This window comes from Polypterus senegalus, unplaced genomic scaffold (genome assembly GCF_016835505.1).
Source record: "Polypterus senegalus isolate Bchr_013 unplaced genomic scaffold, ASM1683550v1 scaffold_678, whole genome shotgun sequence".
NCBI classification, from domain to species: Eukaryota; Metazoa; Chordata; class Cladistia; order Polypteriformes; family Polypteridae; genus Polypterus; species Polypterus senegalus.
This window is the reverse complement of record NW_024377238.1, coordinates 1-25,000: the sequence shown is the minus strand read 5'-3', so window position 1 is coordinate 25,000 and position 25,000 is coordinate 1. Positions and strand designations below refer to the sequence as shown.

Below are 25,000 nucleotides of genomic sequence, written 5' to 3'. Positions count from 1 at the left end.
AGAAAGAAGAAGTGGTGATGTCAGAAAGGCTCCACCTCCTGGGGCTACACCCACAAAACACTAGGAATGGAGTCACTTTTAAAAGAACAGTACACATGGAGCCGGTGTTCAAACAATTCAGTTCAATATGACAAGACCCGTTTAGGTCTGCTATAATGTTAATAAGTGGACCTGTTTAGTGGTGATTTCAACTGTTATGTAAAAGAAAATTCCTTAACAGTACTTGGAACTGAAGGAAAAACAGCATATTCACAAATTTTCTTTATGGTTTCTGTTTTGCATGGCTTCCAATGCAATGGGCCCTTCTTCAATGTGGCCATACCTGGGTGGTGTCCAATCAAAAAAAAACCCAAAAAACTGTGTGTCTTTTACTGGGTCCAAACCAGAGATCTCATCAAAGCAGAGAGCAGCTTAGGGTAGGACCAGGCTGGATTGGTGAGTATTTCATTTTATTTTGCACATTTTCTAACTGTGGACTGTTGCTGCTGCTACCCCCTATTTAGAGGTTTAAGAGAAAAGTTGCAGTATGTTCTATGTCTATAAAGGTGCACTTAAAGAGGTCTCTCCTTTTCTGTTGTCTTTGTATCTTCTTGTAAAAACATTTTTATAGAGGCCTCACAAATAAAATAAAGAATTATTGTACTATTGTAGTGGTGATCTCAGCTTTTATTTAAAGGAAAATTCCTTAACAGTTGTGGGATGTCTCCTACTCACCATCATGTCCCTCGATCTATCCATCTCATCCCATTTCCAATAACATGTCCCCCAAGTTTGACCTTTTGCCTATGAGCTGAGATTTTCCCCTAGACTAAGCTGTAGTAAAGGTGATGATATTGATAACTAATACTGTATAGCCACTAACTCCTACCCTAATGCTAGCTGTGTCTTTTGGTTACCATATATACGAAGCCCTTTCTGAATGCTAAAGATACCTTGTATCGTATGAGGCCACAGATCATCCGTACCAAACAGATTCTGAAAATTCACATAACAGTTCAAAGACGACTTAGGAGGGCCTGAACTGAAAGTGAGCTTAGAGATTTAGTGGCATCTCAGGCCTGCAAGGGTTAGAGTTCACTTTCATATCATAGTGGTACTTACCAGGTGGCCTGTTGATAGCAAGATTTCTAAAATGGCTGCCCTTGATAACTTCCACAGATAATCGCCCCGTAGTGGGGTTGTAAGCCAGACCAACGAGTAGCTCTGGCACTCCGCCGTGTGTCAGGGACTGCGTAGAAGAGGCGCTGTCACTTGGGGAAATAGCCACCAGGCTCGGCCGGGAATCTCCACTCTACAAAATAAGAAATAGAGTCAGTAAAATGGCCTCCTCACCCCCATTGAGTCTGATTTTTCCTTGACTGAAAAAATCAAAGATGAGATGCCTACCACAATGGCATTTCATCTGGGTAGGCAATTTTTATGGCACTACTATAAGCCCTGGGCTTCATCTTACTCAGACCACATACACTCTGTTGGGTTGCTGTTAATTCATTGACTGGTTATAATGTACTCAATTAAGGTTACTGGGTTTAAATAATGGACTTGTATTACCTATCACATACCTGGTGAGCTAAGGCCTACCACTGTAACACTGATTGGGTATGGCCTGCATGCTCATTCGGCTGCTCACGTCTGTTACAATTAACTTGAGGGGTTAAGACAACAGGAACATCCACTCATCATCTGAGCACTGTCCAATCAAGCCCCTAAAGGGTGAGGATGGGTGGAGCCTAAGTAATGTCAAATGAAGCAGGTCAATGAATAATATAGCACGGCAGTCAGTGAAAATGCAGTACAGGCTATCTGGATGTGTTCATGGTAAGCGAGGCAAGGTCTGGACAATGGCGTTGCCGTGCTGCTACCACAGATGATCTACAATCTTGCTGGTACTCACACTTAAATTGATGCGTGGCTCCAGAACCAACGTGGCTTCCATCTCACAGCCCTGGTTCACACCTCCTAGGTGAAACAGCTTCTCCCCCATCATCTTCTCACGGCTTATTTTACTAACGGCATAGAGGCGAAAGCGCAGGGCGGAGGAGCGCAGCTCATCCACCTCAAGTTTAGAGAAGCGGAAAGTCTCATTGAAGACTGGTACTGTGCCCCTCTGCACAGCTGTCTTGTACCGCTGCTTTTTGCCAGGCAGTAGGACAACATGCACCTGCCAGGAGTCCACTCCACTGCGGTCCTTGTCGGGGATCTGCTCTGCCCGCACCACTGTCAAGAGCAGCTTCTGACTGCTTGCTTTGTAGTCCAGGATAATGATGAGGTCACCACATTTGGAAATGGGTGGTCGCACATCAGCAGGTCCAGATGGTGTATTGTCAGCCTCTTGGTCCTAACACAAGGAAGAAGATAAAGAATGTGACTAGATTTTGAACAACTGTTGAGTCTAAAATGATCAAGAAATATTTGCTCCCTGATGACATCACACATCATCTGGCTACTAAGAAAGGAGCTGGCAAAACAGTTTAAAGATGCCCAAGGAAGAAACCTTAACAGAAAACTGCCATCAAGAAATGGAAGCACTGGGGAGCACTGCAGCCCAAGGGTCTTTAATAAACTGAACCTAAGCAGGCTAACTTTCTCAAGGATTGGATTTAGGCAGAAATATATTTGTCAAGATTGAGATCTTGGACGGCACCTGCTCCTGGAGGCCAGGACCTCTTTAGCTGCTGTCCTCAATAAAAGACATCCTTATAAGAATCATAGCTAGAGGGTGTTCATAATGAGAATGTGGAGTGAAAGTGCACTGGAGCAGATGCCTGACATCAAGGAGCTGAACGAAGCTCGATTACTATGAAGCTGCTGTCTTTAATGCAAGATTACTGGACTATTACATTGACAGACATTGACAACACAAAGAATTACCTGGAGGAGCTGCAGGAGAGGTATCCCCTACGGCTCGTACTGCCCATTCTGCTGAAGACAGAATCAATACATGAGAACCAATACTATGATTTAGGGCCCCACAGAAAGTGCCTCAGGTGCCCAACGTGGCTGAAGCTAATGGTAGTCTACTTTGATTTTGTGCCCACATCCCATGGACAGGCCTGTATGCAAGTTTTTCTCTGAATACTAATAACAGATCTGAAGTCCTTTCCTGCAATTTCCTTGTGAGATGGGCTTTTGATATCCGAGCTCATTCTATATTCTGTCCAACAAAAAATGTAACTTAACATTTGCATTAGTTAAAAAGAGGCATTGGGTGACTGAATAGTTAGTACTATTGTATTAGGACTCCAGGGAGTCTGATTCAAATGATGTGCCTGGTCACACAGACATTTTCTCCTCATATCTGTGTAGGAATTCCTCCTGCTACACCAAAAGACATGAAGGTTAGGTTAGCTGGCAGCTCCACACTGGCCCATTATGAGTGTGTCGCAGTCATATCTATTGCCCTGAGACAGACTGGCATGAGCTGGTCCCTGTTTTTTCTTTAATCCCCCTACTTCTGCAACCCTGGACTAGTTTGACAATGGATGGACAAGAGGAGTCGCTATTCACAGAAAAGGAGTCGTTAAAGTAATCATGTTTTCAGTGATCAAAATGTCAACTTTACCTTTCTGAGAGAAATTTGACCTAATTCTAATTGAACAGCATAGCATTTTGAAATGTGCCCACCTCACTATGATGGTCAGATTAGAAAAGAGAGCGGACTGCCCACTAGTTTTCTAAAGGCTCTCAGATGCAAATGCCTAACTTTTCTTCCTTTCAATTTTTGGCATTTACACCTAAAAGAATGGAATTTTATGCTGTATTATTAAGTGTTTATTGACTACAAAGTGTCATAATTTCCTTAATCTTAAATTTCACGAGGGAATGATAAAGACTATAATGAAATGGAATTTCTGTACTCTGTTAATTTAACATCCCGTGTAAGCTGCTTGACTCAAACTATAGACCCAAACTTGATCTAATCCAAAAATGGATGGAAGTTAGGGGTCACCTGGTGTTAAAGATTAAGGGCCAAGCTGAATGTCTCACACAGTTGCTCCCTGTTTTTACACAGAAGAGCATGTATCACTAAAAATAGGAGGAACAAATTACTCTGAAGCTATATTTCAATACATCATCACAAACGGGATTATCTGGATTTGAGAAAAAGTTCTTGATATGTACTATATGAGGTAACTAATACCATAAAATGTTCTGTGTGTGTGATATAATGTGTTCTACATAGCTGCAGTTTAAAGGTGCTAGATAACCAGGTGGTGTAATCCATAAATAATAAAAGTAATTAATTACATTAAAATATGGCACTTTTCACACTACTCACATACATAGACAGTGGGAAGCCACTTCAGCCTCCACAAATGTGTTGCATTCACCTGGAATGATGCAACATTGGCCATTTTTGGGAGACACCCTACACTTCTCGAAAGATGCCCAGGAATCTTTTTAACGCTAGTGTCCCCATCACTGCACTGGGATCCACACACTGACCACAGGGCAAGCACCCTCTGCTGGCCTCACCATCACCTCTTTCAGCAGCAACCCAAGCTTTCTTGGTTGGTCTCCCATTCATGTACAAGGTGTATATAAAAAATAACCGGACTGCTCTTGTTGTTATCGCTTTAGAGAGGTGAAGGCCAATATGTGTCAATGTTCTCTTATTCTAGATCTTAACCAACACCTCTTATCAGTTTCAACTTAATATCTCAAACCGTGTGACTCCAGCAGTCATTTAAATTAGCCTTCTTCTTCTGCTACCATTGGAAAAATGTTGTCACCCAAACCTGAACAACGATTCAACTTGAAATTTTTTGTTAAACTTCAACAATTGATGACAACGTCTAGAAAATAAGCAAAGTCATGCGAGGTCACCGTCAAATAAGCGTTAGGATAGTCCATCCTTCCATCCATTATCCAACCTGCTATATCCTAACTACAGGGTCATGGGGGTCTTCTGGAGCCAATCCCAGCCAACACCGGGCGCAAGGCAGGAAACAAACCCCGGGCAGGGCGCCAACCCACCGCAGGGCAGGATAATTAGTAAAGTGGCTAATATTGATAAAATGACTGCGTGGAACATTTTGCATGAAAAACTGGTAAAAATGGTTCAGTGAGTTCTCACTGTCCTTCAGAGGGAAAATCGCTTCGCAATTTGTTCGGATGTTTCAGAACAGATTAATGGAACCAAAAAAAATATCCCGGTAAGGGATCACCAACCGTACTCACCTGACCTGGCACCGTGTGACTTCTTTTAGTTTCCAAAAGTTAAAAGCACGTTGAAAGGGAAGCATTTTGAATCAACAGATGCCATGAAAGTGCTCAAAAAGAAGACTTTAAACACTGCTTTGAGCACTGGAACAAGCATCTCCAGCGGTGTGTGGATGCAACAGGAGAGCATATTGAAGGGGAAAAGTAAATTTTGTATATTTGGAAATAATAATATATTTTATGGCATCAGTCTGGCTGTTTTTTTTATACACACCTCGTACTTGCTGGGCCCGAACATGCTTAGCTTCAGGTGGATTCTGAAATGGTTTGTACCACCTGTTGTCAGCTGGATTATTGATCACAGATGCTGATACTTTTTTAAATGTTATGGTACCAGGGCTTACTGCTAGGCTAGGTTAGGAGTATGCACTGATACAGCGCATTACCGCACCCACCACACGACAAACCAACTCAGGATCCCAGATTAGGACCCGAGTGCAGCCACGCGACAGGTGACACCACAGCACCACACTAGTTCAGATGGAATGGAACCAGTGTGAGGTTTTTTATGGTGGCTGGAGTGCCAATTCTGCCACCAACCCCCAGGTTTTTCCTTGCAGGGTGGAGGGCCTACATGCAGGGAACTGCTAGGTTATCAGATATCAAAATCCCAAACTAGTTTTCTCACTATGATCTACTGGCCAGGTGATACATTGTTATAGCTATGTATGCATTGTTGTTTTCATTGTAACTGCAATTTGTGATGGTCTTATCAAGTTGTCTATCCAGATATTTAGAAAATGATAATTCAACTCAAGATGTATAAGCAAGACTTAATTACATGAAAAGAAATGAGTGTGCCATACAGACATAAGCAAACTCCACAATGACAGCAACTGGGCTGCTGAGCTTTGTTGGGGTGAATGGCCTGTTCTTGTCTATATTCTTCAACTGTTCTAAAAAATTGGGCTAGGATAATTATAATACTTATTATTATTATGGACTTCACTGAGCACAAATGTGTTGTATTCTGCAAGGTGCTGTCCTAAAGAGTTGCTTGGCCAACAATTTTAATAAAGACATACAGCATTTCTTAAATGATAAAGAGCTGGGATTCCGCAGACTCACTGTCTTCTATAATCAGGTCATCTGTAACTCTGTTCTCCTCTCCAACTAATGAAAACACTCAAAAAATCGACATAAAGGAAGATGCCTGATGAGCATTCTTAAAACACTGATCAGCCAAAAAAAAAAACTAACAAAGCAGCCCTTCATGGACCAAGGAGACACATCTTTCTCTGATTCTAAGCGTCATGTATGGTTTGTTACCTCAGGACTCCAGGCAGAGGAACTGTCAGTCACGTCTGTCATGTCTTTGCTCTGGTTGTCAAAGGCTGTCTCCATTTCCTGGCTTCCATCTGTAACTCCTTCAGTAGCCACCATGTCCGAGGCCAAGTGTGACCCCAGAGACCTCCTGTCTTCATCACAATGTGGCTGTACTTCATTGCAGCTACCATCATTGACATCTCAAAGAGACAGGACAAACAGAGACATTATCAGTAAAGGCCAGTGTTTGGAAGGTGTAAAGTGTAATAAACCCAACAATGACTCCTGTGCAATCTTGGGAACCTAGAAATTGCAGGTCAGGGTGGTCAAATCTCACATTTTCAGCCAGTATATTAAAGTGACACAGTCCTTGATCCCAGCTTTTAGGGAGACCAGGACCCAAAATAAGTTGCTTCCCTGAGCACAATTTTAAGGGAACCTAGAACTTGGAGGCCTACCTGAAATGACATTTCAAATCGCTAAAGAACAGTATCCAGTCTTCTCATCATGGAGACATTAAATTTGAAATACGTTTCATAGATTTGGGAATAATGTGTTCCATGGACATGTCTACTAGTCTTAAGGATGCACCCATCTGCACAGATTCTATTCCTTTTCAGAGCAATTAAGTGCCCACAAGGCAGGCATGAGGACACACTGGGCCACAAGTGGACACAGTGTAGAAGAGACTGGGGCAGTAAATGCCCCAAAGTGTGAATGAGTATGAAAATGTGTGTGTGATGATACATAACTGACTCTTTGGATTGCTGTAGGTGAGACATGTGCAAAATGTGTTTATGGATGAAGCAAAGTGTAAGAGTGAGTTTAAACATGTATTTTGTGTATATAAATGAGTGTGTACATGTGGACAAAGGTGTGTTATGTGCATGTAGAGCAAATGTGTGTGCCCATACAAGTTTATAAGGGGAAGGTGTACTGATATATGTGTGTGCTTATGTCCATGGACCTCCATGTAGAGACAGTTATGGCAGACTACAGCTTACAATGCTGCTCAGAATTAGGAAATCACTCAAAAACAAATGGTTGCACTTATGTAGGGTTGGAGGTCAGGGTTACCAGGCCCTTAAAAATTTAAAGGCCAAGGATGGCTTAAAAATAGCAGATCTGCCCCCAAAAAATAGCCCAATACCTGACTTAGACAGGAAATGGGGGTTGGCATCAAGTGCAAGAGGGTTAGATACATATTAACCTACCAGGGAGAGGGTTTTTGAGAATGGTTTTTGAGGTGGTGCCCCTCAAAGTTATTTGAGACTGACGGAATGGATAAATGCCATCATTAAAATGGAGGGGGGCTTGCCCCAAGGAGATTTTGCAATGATAAAGTGCATATACAAGTGCAGATACCAGGGAATGAGTGCCAGATGAATAAAAAAACATGACAATAATGTGGAGGACGTGGTTGAAAAATAGCCCAAAATACCACATTGTTTTTAAAAAAGTAGCCCAAAAACTGCAACCCGTGAAATCCCATTTTTCCCACGGACGACAATCAAAAATAGCCTAATTGGCCGGAGGTGTTGGAGGTTCTCTTAAGATTTTAAAAGCTGTCTTGCTTTTCCAGTCAATGGCCACAGGCTAAGCTTTCGAACCTAATATTACTTTTGGGCCAATGGCAAACTTCAGTGGTAGTACTGGAGCTCATCAAGTATCACAATGGAAATACAGTAGGAGAGCAGTTACCTTCACACTCCGAGGCCTCTGTGCTGCCCTCCTCTTGATTGGACAGCAGCCGGGTAAACTTTTGGCGTCGCTCAGAGCCTGCTTGAATGGCCTTCTCGTTCACCCCTGAGCGAAAACTCTGAGAACGTGACACAGAGATCTCAAACTGCTTAATCACTTCCTCCTCGCTATCTGATGATGTGGACAGTTCTTCGTCATCCCCATAGCTGTTTACTATGTAGACAGAGAGAGAGACAGTGGTGGAAAAAGAAAGAAGACAGTCGTGATAGTCGTGATAGCACACACCACCGCCACCAAAAGAGAGAGCAAGACAAACACACAAAGAGGAGAGACAAAATCTAACCCTCTTCCCTTTATTCCACAATTAGAGGCGCTATAACACAAAGCATTTGGAGATTATTCAAGAGCAGATAGAGAACAGGGAAGCAGGTGAGCCCTAGGCACTGGACAGCATTTTCATTTTTCAGGGAATATAATGTGCATCCATTTCACCATTTAAATTAGAAGGCATGGCAATCCACATTTGAAACATTTGAAGACAAACTTTTTAACATTAACAGGAGTTTAAAGTTGACTCACAGGGCTGGTCATTTGTTAATGCAAGTTCTGCTACCCAGTGACCCACTGTTGATGAAACCAAGCTTCAACAATGAACACAGTCCGGCACCCTGGGTTTGGCCCACATAGACAGCAGTGTGTAATTTGTTCTTTAATAATGATGCACATGCAAGGAACAATTTCACTGGACTCTCCAAATGTGACAATAACGATCCTATAAACCTACATAATTCTAACTGGTTTACAAAGCAGCTGATTCCATTCCCCTCAGAGGGAAAAGAATTGAAAAATGTGGGCCTCCATTTTTGGGAAGGTCTCACAAAGTCAGCTGGCACTGAAGCTCAACTGAGCCCTTTGTCTCACATTTCAGAACCCTTAGCTGATACATCCTTGACCAAGCTGTAACCTTTGAGTAGTTAACCCCAAATTCCACGACACCAAATATTAAGAACTGTACGTCTCCGTGTGTGCAGGAGTATCTCCTGAGCCTGGATGGCAGACTTGTCATTCTGGGCAGGTCTCCAGGGACAAGATAGCTGGACCCATCCTTAATAAAAAATAATCTTCAAAGTATATGTGCATGTGAAAATAAAAAGAATTGAATAGTCATTTATTGTATTTTTCTTTTGATTGAAAGGCAACTTTGTTGCAACTATGATTACACTTCATGCCCAGATTGATTATTTGGCACTGGCGGTACCTCAGTGTTTCATCGGGCAGGAGCTTGTGCATACATGCAAAGTCATTAATGCAGATGTTGATAATTACATGTCAATGTGCATCATTATTTGAAAATTATACTATGCATACAATCACTCACTCCCACAACTTTTCTTACTGACAAGACTATAAATGACTCTGCCCCGCAATCCGTGATTATAGCAGAAGACCACCACTTTGATGGCAATTGGCAAGTGAATGTGACTAAAAAGTGGTAGGAAAAGGGCTTGGGCCACAAAGGAAGCAGCAAGTAGAGTGTAACTAAATGACAAGTTCCAAGTTTGTTCACTGTGGACATTATGGACATCGGCAATCCTAAACAAGTTACACTGACCTAATACTGAGAGAGCTCCACACATGGATGGTGAGTTATCACTTTTTGTCTCTCTTTGTCTTTGCTGCATTGCTAATACAATACGAACACATCTTTTATGACTCTGGGATGCTCTATTCAGGTATTGAGTGCATATTATTATAATCCTTAAACTGCAATCAGTGCCTGCTTACATAATGGAGATCGTTGTGTTCAAGTTCTACAACTCCTGAGGCTTCATCACCATCACTGAGCACCTCAAGGACAACTCTAAGGTGACATCTTGTGTATACCGGGGCTAAATGACATAAGCCATCAAGTTGTAGCCCTGTGTCTAATGAGAGCACATCTCACAGACCACCAAGGCTATGTTCTCCAATGGGTGATAAAGCCTGCATGTCATGTCCTGAATGGACATACACTGTGGTAACTGAAGCAGCATCTCACAAAGCATCATGATCATAATCTGCAGGCACTTAAACTGTGTCACATGTACCTCTCAACACCACAACCTGCATAAACGAATGGGCACATCATGGAGGCTGCTCACAGGCCACCAAGGTAACATCCTGCTAGGTCTCATTGTCAAAGCAAACACTGGTGTTGAAAAACACATCTTGTCTCATCCAGAAGGTCAAGCAGCTAAGACTTTACCTAAAAGGAATTATAAGAGTGAGCATCCTGCAGTTGATAAGGTTACAAATAAACAGCATATGGAGGCCATATCATATTGCCACTGAACTGTGTCTCCCAGATTAACAAGACTGAACACTGTATTTCCAGAAGCCACATCTTATTCATCCACCAATCCTCTGATCACTGAAACCCAATATTAAATATATTTTCCAAATGATCTTTACAATGTTCCACAAAAAAATGAACGTTTTGACAGACGTCATTCGCCTTAGCGGTAAATTGCAAAATTTGTTTGTAAGCCGCTTAACAGGTAAAACAAGATGAATGCAGATAACAGAAGAATGGCATTGTTAGAAACTTATAGCACTGTTTGTTTATATGCATTAATGACACAGATTCTGGCCTAAATAGTAGACGTGATGATATTAAAAGATGCCAGATACTGAAGAGGTAGCAAAAACAATTTGGAAAGACGGGGAAAATCATCGAGAGTGGTAAACACTTAGAAAAGTACATTTAATGTAGAAAAGTGCTAAGTAGGCCATAGCAGGTAGGCAAAAGGAACTTTAAATATAAAAGTAAGATGGTTCACAATTATCTGCACTGCAAAAAATGCATATGGAAACACTAGACAAAAAATATTAAATGGGAGTTGTTTTGCTTTTATTTACCAAAAATTCTGCCAAAGGAGAAAGCAAAATGTACTTGACAAGATTTGTTAACGTAAGCTAAATGATTATACTTTTTCTGATAAGTCTAAAATTCTTACAATAAGGAAAGCAAAATTTAATGTCATGATATAAATACGTTTCACTTCCTTAGATTTCATTTGTTTCGGTGTTTGAAGCAACCTCCGAAAATGATTTAGCGGTTTACATTAACAAAACATCCTCATTGTCTCTAGGTAATGGTCGGAAGCAATTTAAATGACAAATAAAAAGCTAGCATTGCCAGTCCACCTAAACCGAATGGAGACAAAGCCAAAGCACCCTGAGGAAACCCACACTGAGATCGTCTTCAGCTTCCCCACAACCTTGTTCAGTTAAAGAGGGTTTAGATGGATGGATCGATTAAAATGTAGGCTAAATTATAAAAGTTGTTAATATACAGTAAGCTCAGACTGTAAAATGTATTTGTGAGTTGACATCTGGAGTTCAGTATGCAGTTCCGGTTACTACACTATAGAAAAGCCATTGCAGCACTAGAAGCAGTGCATCTTGGGAGTAAAAGGACATGCCCTTTAGCTAAACAGTGAATAAGAGTCAATGAAACTGGTGGAAATTAAAGCCAAGTACATTCAAGATGGAAGCCATAGGACATATTGTCACACAAAGGGTCATAGAAATCTGAAAGAAACTACAAAATCAAAGAGTTGAAGTTGAAACCTTAGCAACTTAAAAAAAGAATAACTTTGTTATTAGTTATTCAAATAAGCCTGACAGACTGGAGGATTTTGTTCACAACAGGCATGTTCTGAATACACCAATGAAGGCTACAGAGCACAACACCTCCTATTACTGCATTTGACAGTCCACTCGGCTCTTATCCTGTGGGACACTGGCATTTTCTGCCATCACTAAGAGAATGACTCAAAGGTGAAGTTCTCATTAAAGCCATATCTAATAAAGCAACTGAGTCTGTGTCTCAGTGAAGCTGCATTCAATAAATCCATTAAGCCAATATCCTATAAATGTTAAGGATGCATCACATTGGCCAGTAATCCCATAAAGCATAGCTGAGGTTGTAGCTCATTAAGCGATGTGCTGTCATCACTGAAGCCAAACCTCACTGATATCTGAGCACATACTCTGTGCTCACTGAGGTCACTTCTCGTTCTGTGACTGAGGTCATTCCCTTTCTTATTTGACGCTTTATCTCACGAGAAACTACAGGTACTGAACTGTGATCCGATACATTCACTGAAGTCATGGCTAACCATCGCCAAGGCCATATTTCACAGCTATCTGAGCGCACGTCCTGTCATCACAGTGGCTACTTGTCCCATGATAGCTCATCTGTAAGACACTGAGGCTGTGGCCAGTTACTACTGACCCTTCATTTTACAGGCAACTGAGCTCTTGACATCTGTTGGAACCACTAAAGCTACACCTTACAGTCTTACAGGCAACTGATCAAATGTCGTATGGTCACTGAGTCTACATCTATTAAAACCACAAGGACAGTGTCCAGTGCTTACTATCTGACACAGCTGCAGAGTTTATGTCCAATGGTCACTTATGCTGCATTGGAAACAGTCACTGAGGCCATTTTGGTATCAATGAGACTGCTGAAGGTCTGCATTGCCAGGCCCGAGCACATATCCTCTGGTCTTTGAGGCTCCCATTCATGGGACAAGTAAGATCAAGTTCAGCCTTAACGATAAAAGTGTGCCACACCGAGCTGCAGTCTGAGAAGATGGATGAGAAATAGCACAAGACAAGTGGGGGAGGAGGGGGAGGAAGAGGAGGAGGGGAGAAACAAATCTCCATATGGGTTAATGACATTTCCTTTCATTTGCTCTGGCGTTCTGAGAAATGGGTTAATGCAGGAGACGCCACAGTCTGAAGTGTCTTATTTTGCTGTAAATGGTCTCTTCAACGCGGTGAAAGGCCTCTTCTGCTGGCAAAGACACAGGGAGCAAATCAGCCTCTGGGTCACCATAGAAACAGCAAGACAACGGCACAAGCGGCATGCGCTTTAAAAATAAACAGGCAGTTTCGGCAGTTGAGTGTCTATCTCAGGTGCACTGAGCCTGCAAGTTTTATTTAGTATGTTGGTTGAAAACCATTAGGACCCTTTTCTAAGCACTACCCCTCTCCGACACCTAGTGGGACAGGTCTCCGTTTAAATTACACATTGCTCACCATATAGACATAAACACAGCTGAGTGTGACACACTTACATTTATCTCTAATTCCGATCAGGTTAGGAAGTGCTAGTGAAAGACATCCTTTTAGGTTTTTCCAAAACACAAAAAAGCAGAGAATCAAAACTGAGCCAACAAAGTAGGCCCACCTCATGCAAACCCCTCTTTAAAAAAAACAGGAAATGGAAGAACCCCACAAACCAGACACCAGACAGCCAGGAGGGAAGTTGTTGCAGGATTTCACTCTTTTTTCCCAATACGCAGCCAGCTGGCTGGCACACAGGCCAGTCATCATTTGTCATGAGCTGGTGTCCCTTGCCTGCTGACATTGTACACCTGATGGAGAAATTCTTAGGCCACAGCTCTCCACTGTGACACACAACTCAGGGCATGGGAAGAGAAGAGCCTGGCAGGGCCACCGTGCTGAGACAGACTGGGTAGGTTGGGATTCAGGGCACGTGACATAGAGACAGCTGGGGCAAGGCTTACAGTGACTGTGAAATGGAGGCCAATAAGCTGGATAGGAGTGGCAAGATTATGGAAGGGCACAGAACAGTGGAGGGTTTCCAAGGCTTGGAAGAGATGGGTGGTCCATGATTGGTTATAGTTAGCCACATTATATGTGAGAGGAGCATGAAAAAGGTGAAATGTGCTTGTTTTGTAGAATGGAAGGATGGGGCTTGGCAGTGCACAGTTACTTAACACTGGTATGATGCCTATGATGAGTATGGCAACCAGGACTCTATGGATAACTGTTTTATCGTTTAACTGTGTGTTGTGACCACACAGTGTTATAACAGGGAAGACTGGTTATAAAGGTGTGTTGCATGGCATCTGTGCTCATGCCATTGGAGGAGTGTATCAATGGATGAGAGTGGGATTGGATGTAGAAATGAACTGGACAGAGCATCTGGCTAGGTAATAAGTCTATGAATGATTGAGAAGGCCAGGGACATCTTATATCTTTATGGAAGTGGCATAGCTAGGCCTTATTTGGATACCCTACAGGGAGACCTAGAGACAACGTGAACATAAAAAATTTTTTCTATCTCTTGTCAATTTAGGGCCCACACTACTAAAGCCAAGTGACGTCAAAAGCCTAATCTTCACCAGCGATGCAAAACACCACCTCATTCTCTTCTACTCTGCAGCTAGGAAGTCTTAACTTGGGGGCAAATGCTTACCTTTGACTTCATTCTTACCATTTTTAACTTCTGGGTACAGGCTATGGCAGTCAGAGTCCTCCTGTCCATCTTCATGGATGGTGTCAAGTTGTTCTTCCAGAAGGCTTGAAGGCATTGACCAAGTGTCACTGGATGCCCCAGACGTGCTACTATTGTCTATACCTGCACTGGATGTACGTTGATGTCCATTTGATTTAAACTTTGCCTTTGATGTACTGTCCAAACTGTCATTGAGAATGTCCTTTTCTCCATGCTCATCTTCTTTGGGTATCTCAGAGTCTATAGATTTCATACTGCTGTCATCATGAGTTTCAGTCTTGGAGTCCTCTTCTTTATCTACTGAGGTGTTCTGGTTGGGCTCTCCTTTACCCAATCCTTGACCAATGTTGAGAAAAGTGGATGACATAGCATCTGATATGCGAGTTATCCAAGAGGATAAAGGCTGGAAGACATTCTGAGTTTCTTGAGAAGATGCCATGGTCAGTTGGTCCGGGTTACACTTGAAGATGATGAGGCCCACTGGACAAGGGATGTGTAATTTGTCAACATGCCATGACTAGAAACTTTCTGGCTCTAGAATGAGCAGCATAAAGCAATTAACACATGTTTATGGTTTAGTCTAATCTGATAAAAGCAGAACTTGGCAAAGAGCCCCTCACAAAGCACTCATCCGTACAGTGTCACTGTTGTGCTCAGTCACTTGGTACCCACTGGGTATCAATGGAAGAGCACAGAGTGTTAACAGTCATGGTGTTTGTCACAAAGAAGGAGGGAACTGTAACAAAGTGGGACAGAGCAATATGAAACAGGAGGGTATCACAAAGAAGGAGTATGTGATTGGAATGGGGGGATCCACAACAGAAATGTAAGCCTTGAAACTGGATTACACAAGAGGAGTGGGGGAGGAGGAAGGGGGAAGAAAAGAATGACAAAGGGCATAGAGCTTGGATGGTGTGACACATGGCAAAGAAAGTCAGGGGTGGAAGGGGTGAACAGCAATGGGGCTATGGGTGTGTGGGGATGGTGGGCTCTGAGAGATATCAGGAGAAAGCTGGGACATATGGGAGAGGAGTTATTGAGGGAGGGTAAATTACAATGAAGGAGTGACCCAGGGCACTAATACTAAGGGGATAAATGGATTATGGGATGACAAAGAAAGGTACAGTAAATGACAATGAAGGAAGGACCTAATGCAGAAAGACTAAAGGGGAGATGCACCAATCAGCCACAACACTGAAACCACTGACAGGGGAAGTGAATAACATTGATTACCTCATTACAATGGCACCTGTCGACGGGTGAGATATATTAGGCAACAGCAGTCAGTTCTTGAAGGTGATACAGTATGTTAAAAGCAGAACAAATGGGCAGACTTAAGGATCTGAGCAACTTCGGAAAGAGACAAACTGTGATGGCTAGACCACTGGATCAGAGCTCTCCAAAACGGCAGGTCTTGTGGGATGTTTCTGGTATGCAGTGGTTAGTACCTACCAAAAGTGGTCCATGAAAGGACAACTGGTGAACTGAAAACAGGGTCATGGAAGCCCAAGGCTCATTTATGCACATGGGGAGCAATGGTGAGCTTGTCCCACAGAAGAGCTACTGTAGCACAAATTAGTGAAAAAAATGAATGCTGGATATGAGAGGAAAGTGTCAGAAAATAAAATGCATCACAGCTTGCTATATATGAAGCTTCATAGCCAGAGATAGGTCAGATTGCCCTTGCTGACCCCTGTCCAAAGTACCACTGAAACCAAAAGTACCTACAATGTGTATTTGAGCATCAGGACTGTGCCAATGAGCAAAGGAAGAAGGTGGCCTGGTGAGATGAATCACATTTTTTTTATATCATGTGCAATGGCTTGGGTGCATAGCACCTGAAATGGGAGCAGGATGCACTATGGGAAGAAGGTAAGCCAGCACAGACAGTGTGATGCTCTGGGCAATATTCTGCTGGGAAACTTTGGGTCCTGGCATACATACAGATGTTACTTTCACACGTGTCACCTACTTAAAGATTGTTGCAGGCCATGTACACCCCTTCATTGCAACAGTATTACCTGATGGCAGTAGCATCTTTCAGCAAGCTAGTGTTCCCTGATGAACTGCAAAAATTGTTAAATAATGGTTTGAAGAACATGACAAAGAGTTCAAGGTGCTGGCATGTACTCCAAATTCCTCAAATCTCAGTCCAATTGAGCATCTGTAGGATGTGCTGGAAAGGCAAGTCTGAGCTATGGAGGCCCCACCTTGCAACTTTCAGGATTTAAAGGATCTACTGCAGGGGTGACACGGTGGCGCAGTTCATTCCCAGGTCCTCCCTGCGTGGAGTTTGCATGTTCTCCCTGTGTCTGTGTGGGTTTCATCCCACAGTCCAAAGACATGCAGGTTAGGTGGACTGGTGATTCTAAATTGGCCCTAGTGTGTGCTTGGTGTTTGTGTGTGTCCTGCGGTGGGTTGGCACCCTGCCTGTGATTGGCTCACGTGACCCTGTGTTTGGATTCAGCAGGTTGGAAAATGGATGGATCTACTGCTTTCAGTGGCCTAATGGGCATCATGCCTCAGTGGGTCAAAGCCGTTTTGGCAGCAAAAGGGAACCCTACACGATATTAGGCAGGTGGTTCTAATGTTGTGGATGATCGGCGTATGTTGATATGACAAGAAGGGTTGGACATGTGACAGACAAGTGAATGGGGGAACAAAAATGAATGGAGTACAGGATGTCACATGATTATTGAGGCTAAATGACAATGAAAGACTCATTGAAAGCAAAGAACAGTTGTAATGATACACTCCAAGGTTGATGGATCAAAAAATGGCAACACTAAGAAAAACATGTCATATTATTCTGAAGGGATGGATATGTTATGATAGAATGTGTAAATTATTACAAGTGCAGCACATGCAAATAATTTGTGTGGTTATGCCCCCTGAACCTTCCCATGCTGGGTATAAAAGAAACCAGCAAAGAAAACCTTATTGAGTGACTGCTGACAGTCAGTGTAGTCTGAGGGACCAAACATGCCCTAGTGAAGAGGAGAACCGACATGTCAAGCTGTTGGACTTTGAGCAATTGTGGGAATGCAGGAAGGCAGATTATTCCTCCAGGATACTGGCGCTCCTGTTGGACAGAATGTGGGCACAGTTATGGGAGTATGACATCAGAGGGTAGAGGAGGCTCAGACCCACCTGATGTAGAAATAAATGGAAAGATGGATATATCATGTGCATGGCAGTGATGGACTGAAAAGCCATATCACAGACCCCAGCCCAAGAATTGGGGTCTCTTACATATTAATGGGTGTTGTTTGCAGGGCCTTCTCTCTCAGTGCTTATTGCTGCCAGTACCCTTGGCCATTGACCACAGGCACCTACAACTATAATGGTGCCAAGAACTTTGCCAGTGGCAGTATGATTGGCATCAAATTGTGTTTTTTGATGAATCTTATTTTAGATTACTGTACCATGATGGACAGATCTGTTAATGGAGGCACAGTGGCAAAGACTCCTGGAGGCATTCATTTTGGGGCATCACATGGGCCCAGAACCAGGTGTTATGGTAGGGCATACCACATTCTCACCTCATATGCATTCCTGGTGCCTTCACCAGCCACTAATACATCACAGAGGTGTTAGAGGCCAAGGTGGTACCCTATCTTCAGAGGTTTGTCATGTTACAGCCAGGGTTTATTCCCTGTATTATGTTAATTTTCTATTTTATTGTCATTTTTTTAATATTATTTCTCATATTTTAGTGTTCTTACTATTCATTTTATTTATTATATGTTAATTATGTACCCTGTCTTTAAATGTGCGGCCATTACGTATACTTTGTGGATAGAACCTCAGAAAGCAGAGACACCCTGATGTCACAGCCTGGTTCTGGCTTTAAAAGTGGGCCGTAAAGAGAACCCTGCAGAAGAACTCTGAGTTTGGATTCAAGTACTGATTTTTAATTTGGATTTCCTGGGTTATTGAATTTATTTGCTTCTGTCTTTAGTTTCTGCTTATTCTAGTGCGTTTTTGGAGTGGTTGTCCTGGATTACCTTTTAGATACACCCTTTTTGTTCATTATTAGCATTTTGTTTGTGTTTGTGCTCTATTTTCGTTATTAAACTGTCTTTTAAGAAAGAGTCCATGTTGCCTTTGTTTACAAACTGGAGTTTTTACAGTTTATCTCCGTTGTTAGATATTATTTGCAAATTCTGGGACTTGGTCACATTTTTGAACTTTTAAATCAAGCTCTCTGTCATTAGGCCTGTGTAGGCTGCAGCGTGCAGATAGCATTTTGGGGACTCGCTGCTTTGGGGTGAGCCTCTGCTGGGCAGAGCAGAAAAGGTTTTGGTCTGCTTTTGTAACCTTTTTTGGAGGTCTCACACCCATTCTGGCTTTAGGCGTTATCATGGTGTTGAGACAGCCCTCCTTAAAGTACTCAATGACATCTCTATTATTACTGACTCAGGTGGTGCTGCAGTCCTTGTCCTCCTGGACCTGACTGCTGCCTTTGACACTATTGACTATGAGATATTGCTGTTACGGCTTGAACATCTTGTTGGGCTTAAAGGGGCTGCTCTTAACTGGTTCAGGTCATATCTAACTGGTAGACACTTTTCAGTGACTTTAAATCCCTCTTTAACGTCTACTGCTCCTCTTAAATATGGTGTTCTTCAGGGATCCATTTTGGGTCCTATCTTATTTTCTATATACCTTCACCCTATTGGAGCTATTTTTAGGAAATTTAACATTTCTACTCACTGCTATGCTGATGATTCTCAGGTTTATATTCCCGTCTGCAACGCTGCAATAAATCAACTGCACAGCTGTCTTTCTGAACTAAGATCCTGGATGGCTAATAATTTTCTTGATCTGAATCAAAATAAAATGGAGGTGCTTATAGTGGATCCATCAGCTAAAGCCCAAATTGGTCTTGGATTTCTCGGCTCTTTCTCTGTCTTTTGCAAACCTCAAGTCCACAATCTTGCTGTTATCTTTGAAAGTAACCTCTCTTTTGAGAAACAGATTCATTCTGTAGTCAAGAGTTGCTTTTTCCAGCTTTGTCTATTAGGTAAGATCAAGCTTTTTTATCTTCTAGGGATCTTGAGAAAGCTACTCATGCTTTTATCTTTTCTCGCCTTGATTACTGGAACTCGCTGTATTCTGGGATTAGCAAAATCCCTGATACGCAGGTTACAGTTGGTCCAGAATGCTGCCTCTCGCTTTCTGGTTGGGGTCAGAAAGTATGACTCTGTTTCTCCAATATTAGCTTCTTCACACTGGCTGCCTGTCAGTTTTCGAATTGATTTTAAAATCTTATTGCTAGTTTTTCAGTCTTTACATGGGCTTGCTCCTGCCTGTTTATCTGAATTGTGTGTTTTACACCAGCCATCTAGAGTGCTTAGATCTTCTGGTCAGTTGTCTCTTGTTGTCCCTCGTACCAAGTGTAAAACTAAGGGGGACAGAGCCATTTGCAGCTGCTGCTTCTCGCCTGTGGAACTCTTTATCTCATCACATAAAGGAGTCGTCTACAATCGAACTGTTCAGAACGAGATTAAAGACTCCTTTCTATTCACTTGCTTTCCATGACCTTCAGTAATACTGATGGTTTCCTCATTGTGATTATGTAACATTTACTTCTGTTTATTATTTATTTTGTTTATGTTCATTAATTTTATTTCTATTTATGTTTTTTTATGTTAATTGTATGTTTTTCCTTCTTTTATTGTAAAGCACTTTGGCCACAGCATTCCTATGTTGTTTTAAATGTGCTATATAAATAAAGTTGACATTGACATTCGTTTATGTTTGGAATGCCTAATCATAACACAATTCCAAAAGGAAAACGCTCAATCACAAATGGCACAAATTGTCCTACAGTTCCTAAATGACCACCATGTACACTTCTGCCCTGACCCACAAGTTTGTCCCCCATTGAACACATCTGGGACATGACTGGACAACAACTGTGTAGTTCCCATGGATGATCTTTGGGCATGTAATGACACTGCATAGCATGCCATTCCACAAACACACATACAACGCCTGTCTCTGTGAATTCCAGACCATGTACAAGTGGCAATTTCCACCCTAAATACTGAATATTGCACATTCTACACATGTGATGAGCTGTACTTTTACTTATAAATGCCATGTATCACAGGTAATCTGCCAAATAAATATTACTTTGATATCTGATATGTCTTTCTAGGTGTTGCATTTTTAATGGCGAGCAGTGTAGTTGAGGGGGAAAGAGATAAAAAATAATAATGAAGTGACTCTGGACACAGGGCTTTATGGATAAGGGGATAAGATAACGAAGATAAGCTAAATACCACAGAAAGTCATGGAGTGGGGGAGGCAAAAAACAATGAAGAAGTGACAGAGCCATAGAGTAAAAACAGAGACCACCACAGGTCAGAGACATGACAGAGGGAGTCACGGAGATAAACGACATAAAGGTGTAACTGAGGGCAGGGAGAATAAGAGGAAAAACACAGCAAGGGAAATCAAATGTGTAGGAGAAGTAATAACAGCGGGATAAATAAGACTGGAAAGGATCATGAATGGGGCAAACCGGATGTGACAGGGCAGTGGTCTTACCAGGCCAGGTACGTTTGAGGTAACACAATGTAGGCAAGAGGTGTCACATGCTGAGTGAAGAGGTTAAGGGGAGTGCCAGGGACATTGTTGATATGGGAGCTGCCGTTGGCACAGCCCAGACTCCTGCGCTCACAAGCCGCTCAGAAGGGTGAGGCAGTTTGTCTTGCCATTTCTAAGCCTACCTGACACAATATGAGATCCCAGTGACTCAGAGGAGTGGAATGAGGATGTGCCATCTCTTCTTTCACTCCTCCTAAATACTAAGTATCGCCACATGGACAGGAGATGCTGCCCCTTCCTGAGCACTATGGAGAACTGCAGCCAATAAATGGCTTGCTGGCGAACGCTTCACACACTTACAACTGCAAAATTTCTCCCTCTAATCAGTTTTTGCAAAAAAAAAAAAAGTCAAGCATTTTGGCATTGCTTCTGCTGTAACGATGAGAAGTCGGCCAAAGTCACAGGATCTGTTAGGAGCCCACACATCCCAGCCGCCCATATCCTTCACTGCGTCAGCACTCACTAGGCTGTTTCAGTGCCAACACAGCAGGACAAGCGTGCTCAGTGCCACTTCATAACACGTTTGATGACACTGTACTGAATGACAAATGACTAAAGTAATGCTTAGTACTGGAATTAAACTGCACATTCCCGGAAAATTCTACACCTTGCCTACGATTGTGACACAAACATCTTGAACACAGATGCTGCACATGCAGAGAGGAACAAACCGATTTGACATGGCAATGCCATCTTGTTTTAAAAAAAACAAAACTCTCAACATAGCCTAGCAGCTCGAAACCCCCTTTAAAGTAGTGACCACCTTGTTCCTTCATTCTTCATCCAATATAGCGCCTTTAGTTTTGGTATTGCTTTCTGGAATTCCTTATTCTTTCACTCTTGGCTGTATATAGTGCCTTAACGTTTGTCATTGCTTACAGGGATCTTTCATTCTTTCACTCTATACTGTGAAATGAGTTCAACAGGAACACAAGATAGAGCTGGAAACAATAAAGTAGAAATTTCACACAAATGTTACAATGTTTTTGTTCACGTAGAAAGCCATAAACACTTATTAACAAGTAGTGTGGTGGAGAGGAGGAATTTAGAGGCCTTCAAATCTGAACTCGTGTTGTTTTGGAGGAAAAAGGTGGCCAGAAATGGCAAGCTTTGATGGGATGAACAGCCAGTTCTCATCAAAAATGTTCTAATAGAGCACCTTTACTTTTTCCGAGCACATTTCTCCAGTTTTGATATCACTACATTGGTTACCTGTGTCATTTAGAATTGACTTTAAAATGCTGCTTATGGTTTATAAAGCCTTAAATAATCTCGCTCCATCTTATATATCGGAGTGTCTGACATCTCACATTCTAAATCATAACCTTAGATCTTCAGATTCCTCAGAATTCCAAGAGCAAAACTCAAAAGAAGTGGTGAGGCGGCCTTCTGCTGCTATGCACCTAAAATCTGGAATAGCCTGCCAATTGGAATTCACCAGGATCATACGGTGAAGCACTTTAAAAAACTGCTGAAAACGCATTACTTTAACATGGCCTTCTCATAACTTCACACTAATTTAATCCTGATGCTCTATATATTCAATTTATTATCATAACTATTCATGGTGGCTCCAAAATCCGTACTAACCCCAACTCTCTCCTCTGTTTCTTTTCTCGGTTTTCTGTGGTGGCGATCAGTGCCACCACCACCTAATCAAAGCACCATGATGTTCCTACATTGATGGATTAAAAGCCGGAAGTCTACATGACCATCATCTTCAAGTCCTTCCATGAGAACCCTAAATACAAAGAGGACTGTTTCATTAATGTTAGATAGACTGCCCAGAGGGGACTGGGTGGTCTCGTGGCCTGGAACCCCTGCAGATTTTATTTTTTTTCTCTTCAGCCGTCTGTAGTTTTTTTTTTTTGTTTTTTCTGTCCTCCCTGGCCATCGGACCTTACTCTTATTCTATGTTAATGAGTGTTGTCTTATTTTAATTCTTACTTTGTCTTTTTGTTCTCTTTTCTTTATCATGTAAAGCACTTTGAGCTACATTATTTGTATGAAAATGTGCTATATGAATAAATGTTGTTTTTATTGCTTTTAGGGGTTCTTTATTCACTCAATCTATGCTGTATATAGCACTTTCCATCCATCCATTATCCAACCCGCTATATCCTAACTACAGGGTCATGGGGGTCTGATGGAGCCAATCCCAGCCAATACAGGGAGCAAGGCAGGAAACAAACCCCGAGCAGGGTGCCAGCCCACCGCAGATATAGCACTTTAACTTTTGTCATTTGTTATTTATTCACTCACTCGTCATTGTACTGTATAAAGCACTGTTACGTTTGTTCTTCGTTCACTCAGCATTCACTGTGTATAATAAGGACATAACATTATCACAAGCAGGCCACGTGAGGGTCTCACAAGCAGTCAGAAGTGTGTTTGAACCCACAAGCACCTCACATTATCTACCAGCTATCTTTCTTAGATTCCTTAATGAATGGAGTTTGGGACAAAGCTCAGTTGTATATATCAATATTTAGCCTATTATATGTAAACTGTATGGACAAAGTCTAAAGCTTTGACAAGGCCATATGCAATCAGTATAACAAAGGGGTCCAGATCAAAGAAAGAGTATTAAAAGCAGTTTGTGACAGGAAACAAAGTGCAAAGCAGCTACAAAAGAAGAACAGAAAAAGTAGAAAGTGGCTCACAGACTAGCGAGGGAGACGCGGACACAGGCAGTTTATGAAGAGGGTGCGGCAGGCAGACAGAGAGTAGTGGCACCTTACAGAGCAAATAAAAAGGAGAGCACTGACTGAAAATGTACAAAGGGGAACTTCTGGACTGCAAAAGCGAAAAATGGAGGAAAAGGTTAATAAACCCAGGGGATTTGGAAACTTTACAAAGGGTGAAGATCACAGAGGAGTGTGTTCACAGGGCTGTGATTCATAAAAGACACACAAGTGTTCAAACAACTGGAGGCTAGGCTGGTTAAGCAAGTCGGGTTTTTTTTTTCAGGAAATACAAGGAGGGAGCTAGAGACTGATTACAAAACTGAGCAGTAAACTATAACACAATAAGGGCAGTCTATCTGGTGTAAAATCCATGATCTTTGCCTGCTTGTTTACTGTATGATCAGGCAGCATCCGACCCTAGTTGGGATTCAAGTCCATCACTGGACACACACACATCCACAAGAACTCTCTGTCAGCTTGGCCCAGAACTATGAGAGGTAAATTACAAGAACACAGAGGGAACGTGCAGACTCGACACTCAACACAGAAGGCACCCCATCTGGAGACTGAAACAGGGTTCATGCTAGGTGAGGCAACAATACGGGGCTGCAGTGCTCACTGTGAGGGTCACTTATCAGGAAGGGAATGGCAGGAGGAATGAAGAAGTAGCACAACGCTTTAAAAAAGTGAAATTACAAAAGGAAGATCCAGACTGAATAACACCAATTACTGAATGAGTCAAGGAAAACAAAAAGTAAAAAAAGGATAAAAGGCATCATTAAAGGGAATACATATAAAGATACAAAGAAAGCATTTCAATTAAATAAACACAAAGGCAGAAAAAGAGCTGTGGACTGAAACAAAGCTTCCAAGGTCTGACAGAAAGGAAACCGAAATACTAGCATTTGGGTAAAAACATCACATTAGTAAGACTAAATAATTAGAGGGTTAACGTAATATTTTTGCTAAACATCCACTAAGAACCCCCAGGTGAAACCAAACTCTGTAGCCTAAAGCAATCAAACATGAGGGATGAGATGTGTGTGCATGGAGCACCAGTACAGACATCACTCTCACTCAGCCTGACACGCACAAAACGTCTTTTTGCATACATAAATACTAATCTACAAACATACACGCACATATAAGCACCTCAATAAAAAGACAAGTGTCTGTGTGGCAGTATATC

General features: G+C 42.1%; 1 protein-coding gene across 1 annotated transcript; it reads right to left on the bottom strand.

Annotated features, from left to right (window-relative positions):
• Positions 1 to 1,101: 1,101 nt before the first annotated feature.
• Positions 1,102 to 16,769, bottom strand: LOC120519273 (synaptotagmin-16-like; the record flags this gene model as incomplete). Its single annotated transcript, XM_039742412.1, has 5 exons — positions 14,486 to 16,769; positions 8,191 to 8,403; positions 6,493 to 6,689; positions 1,895 to 2,338; positions 1,102 to 1,291 (listed from the first exon to the last, which is right to left on the bottom strand). Coding segments are annotated over exons 1-5 (1,504 nt in total), but the record flags the coding sequence as incomplete, so codon positions are not given.
• Positions 16,770 to 25,000: the final 8,231 nt, after the last annotated feature.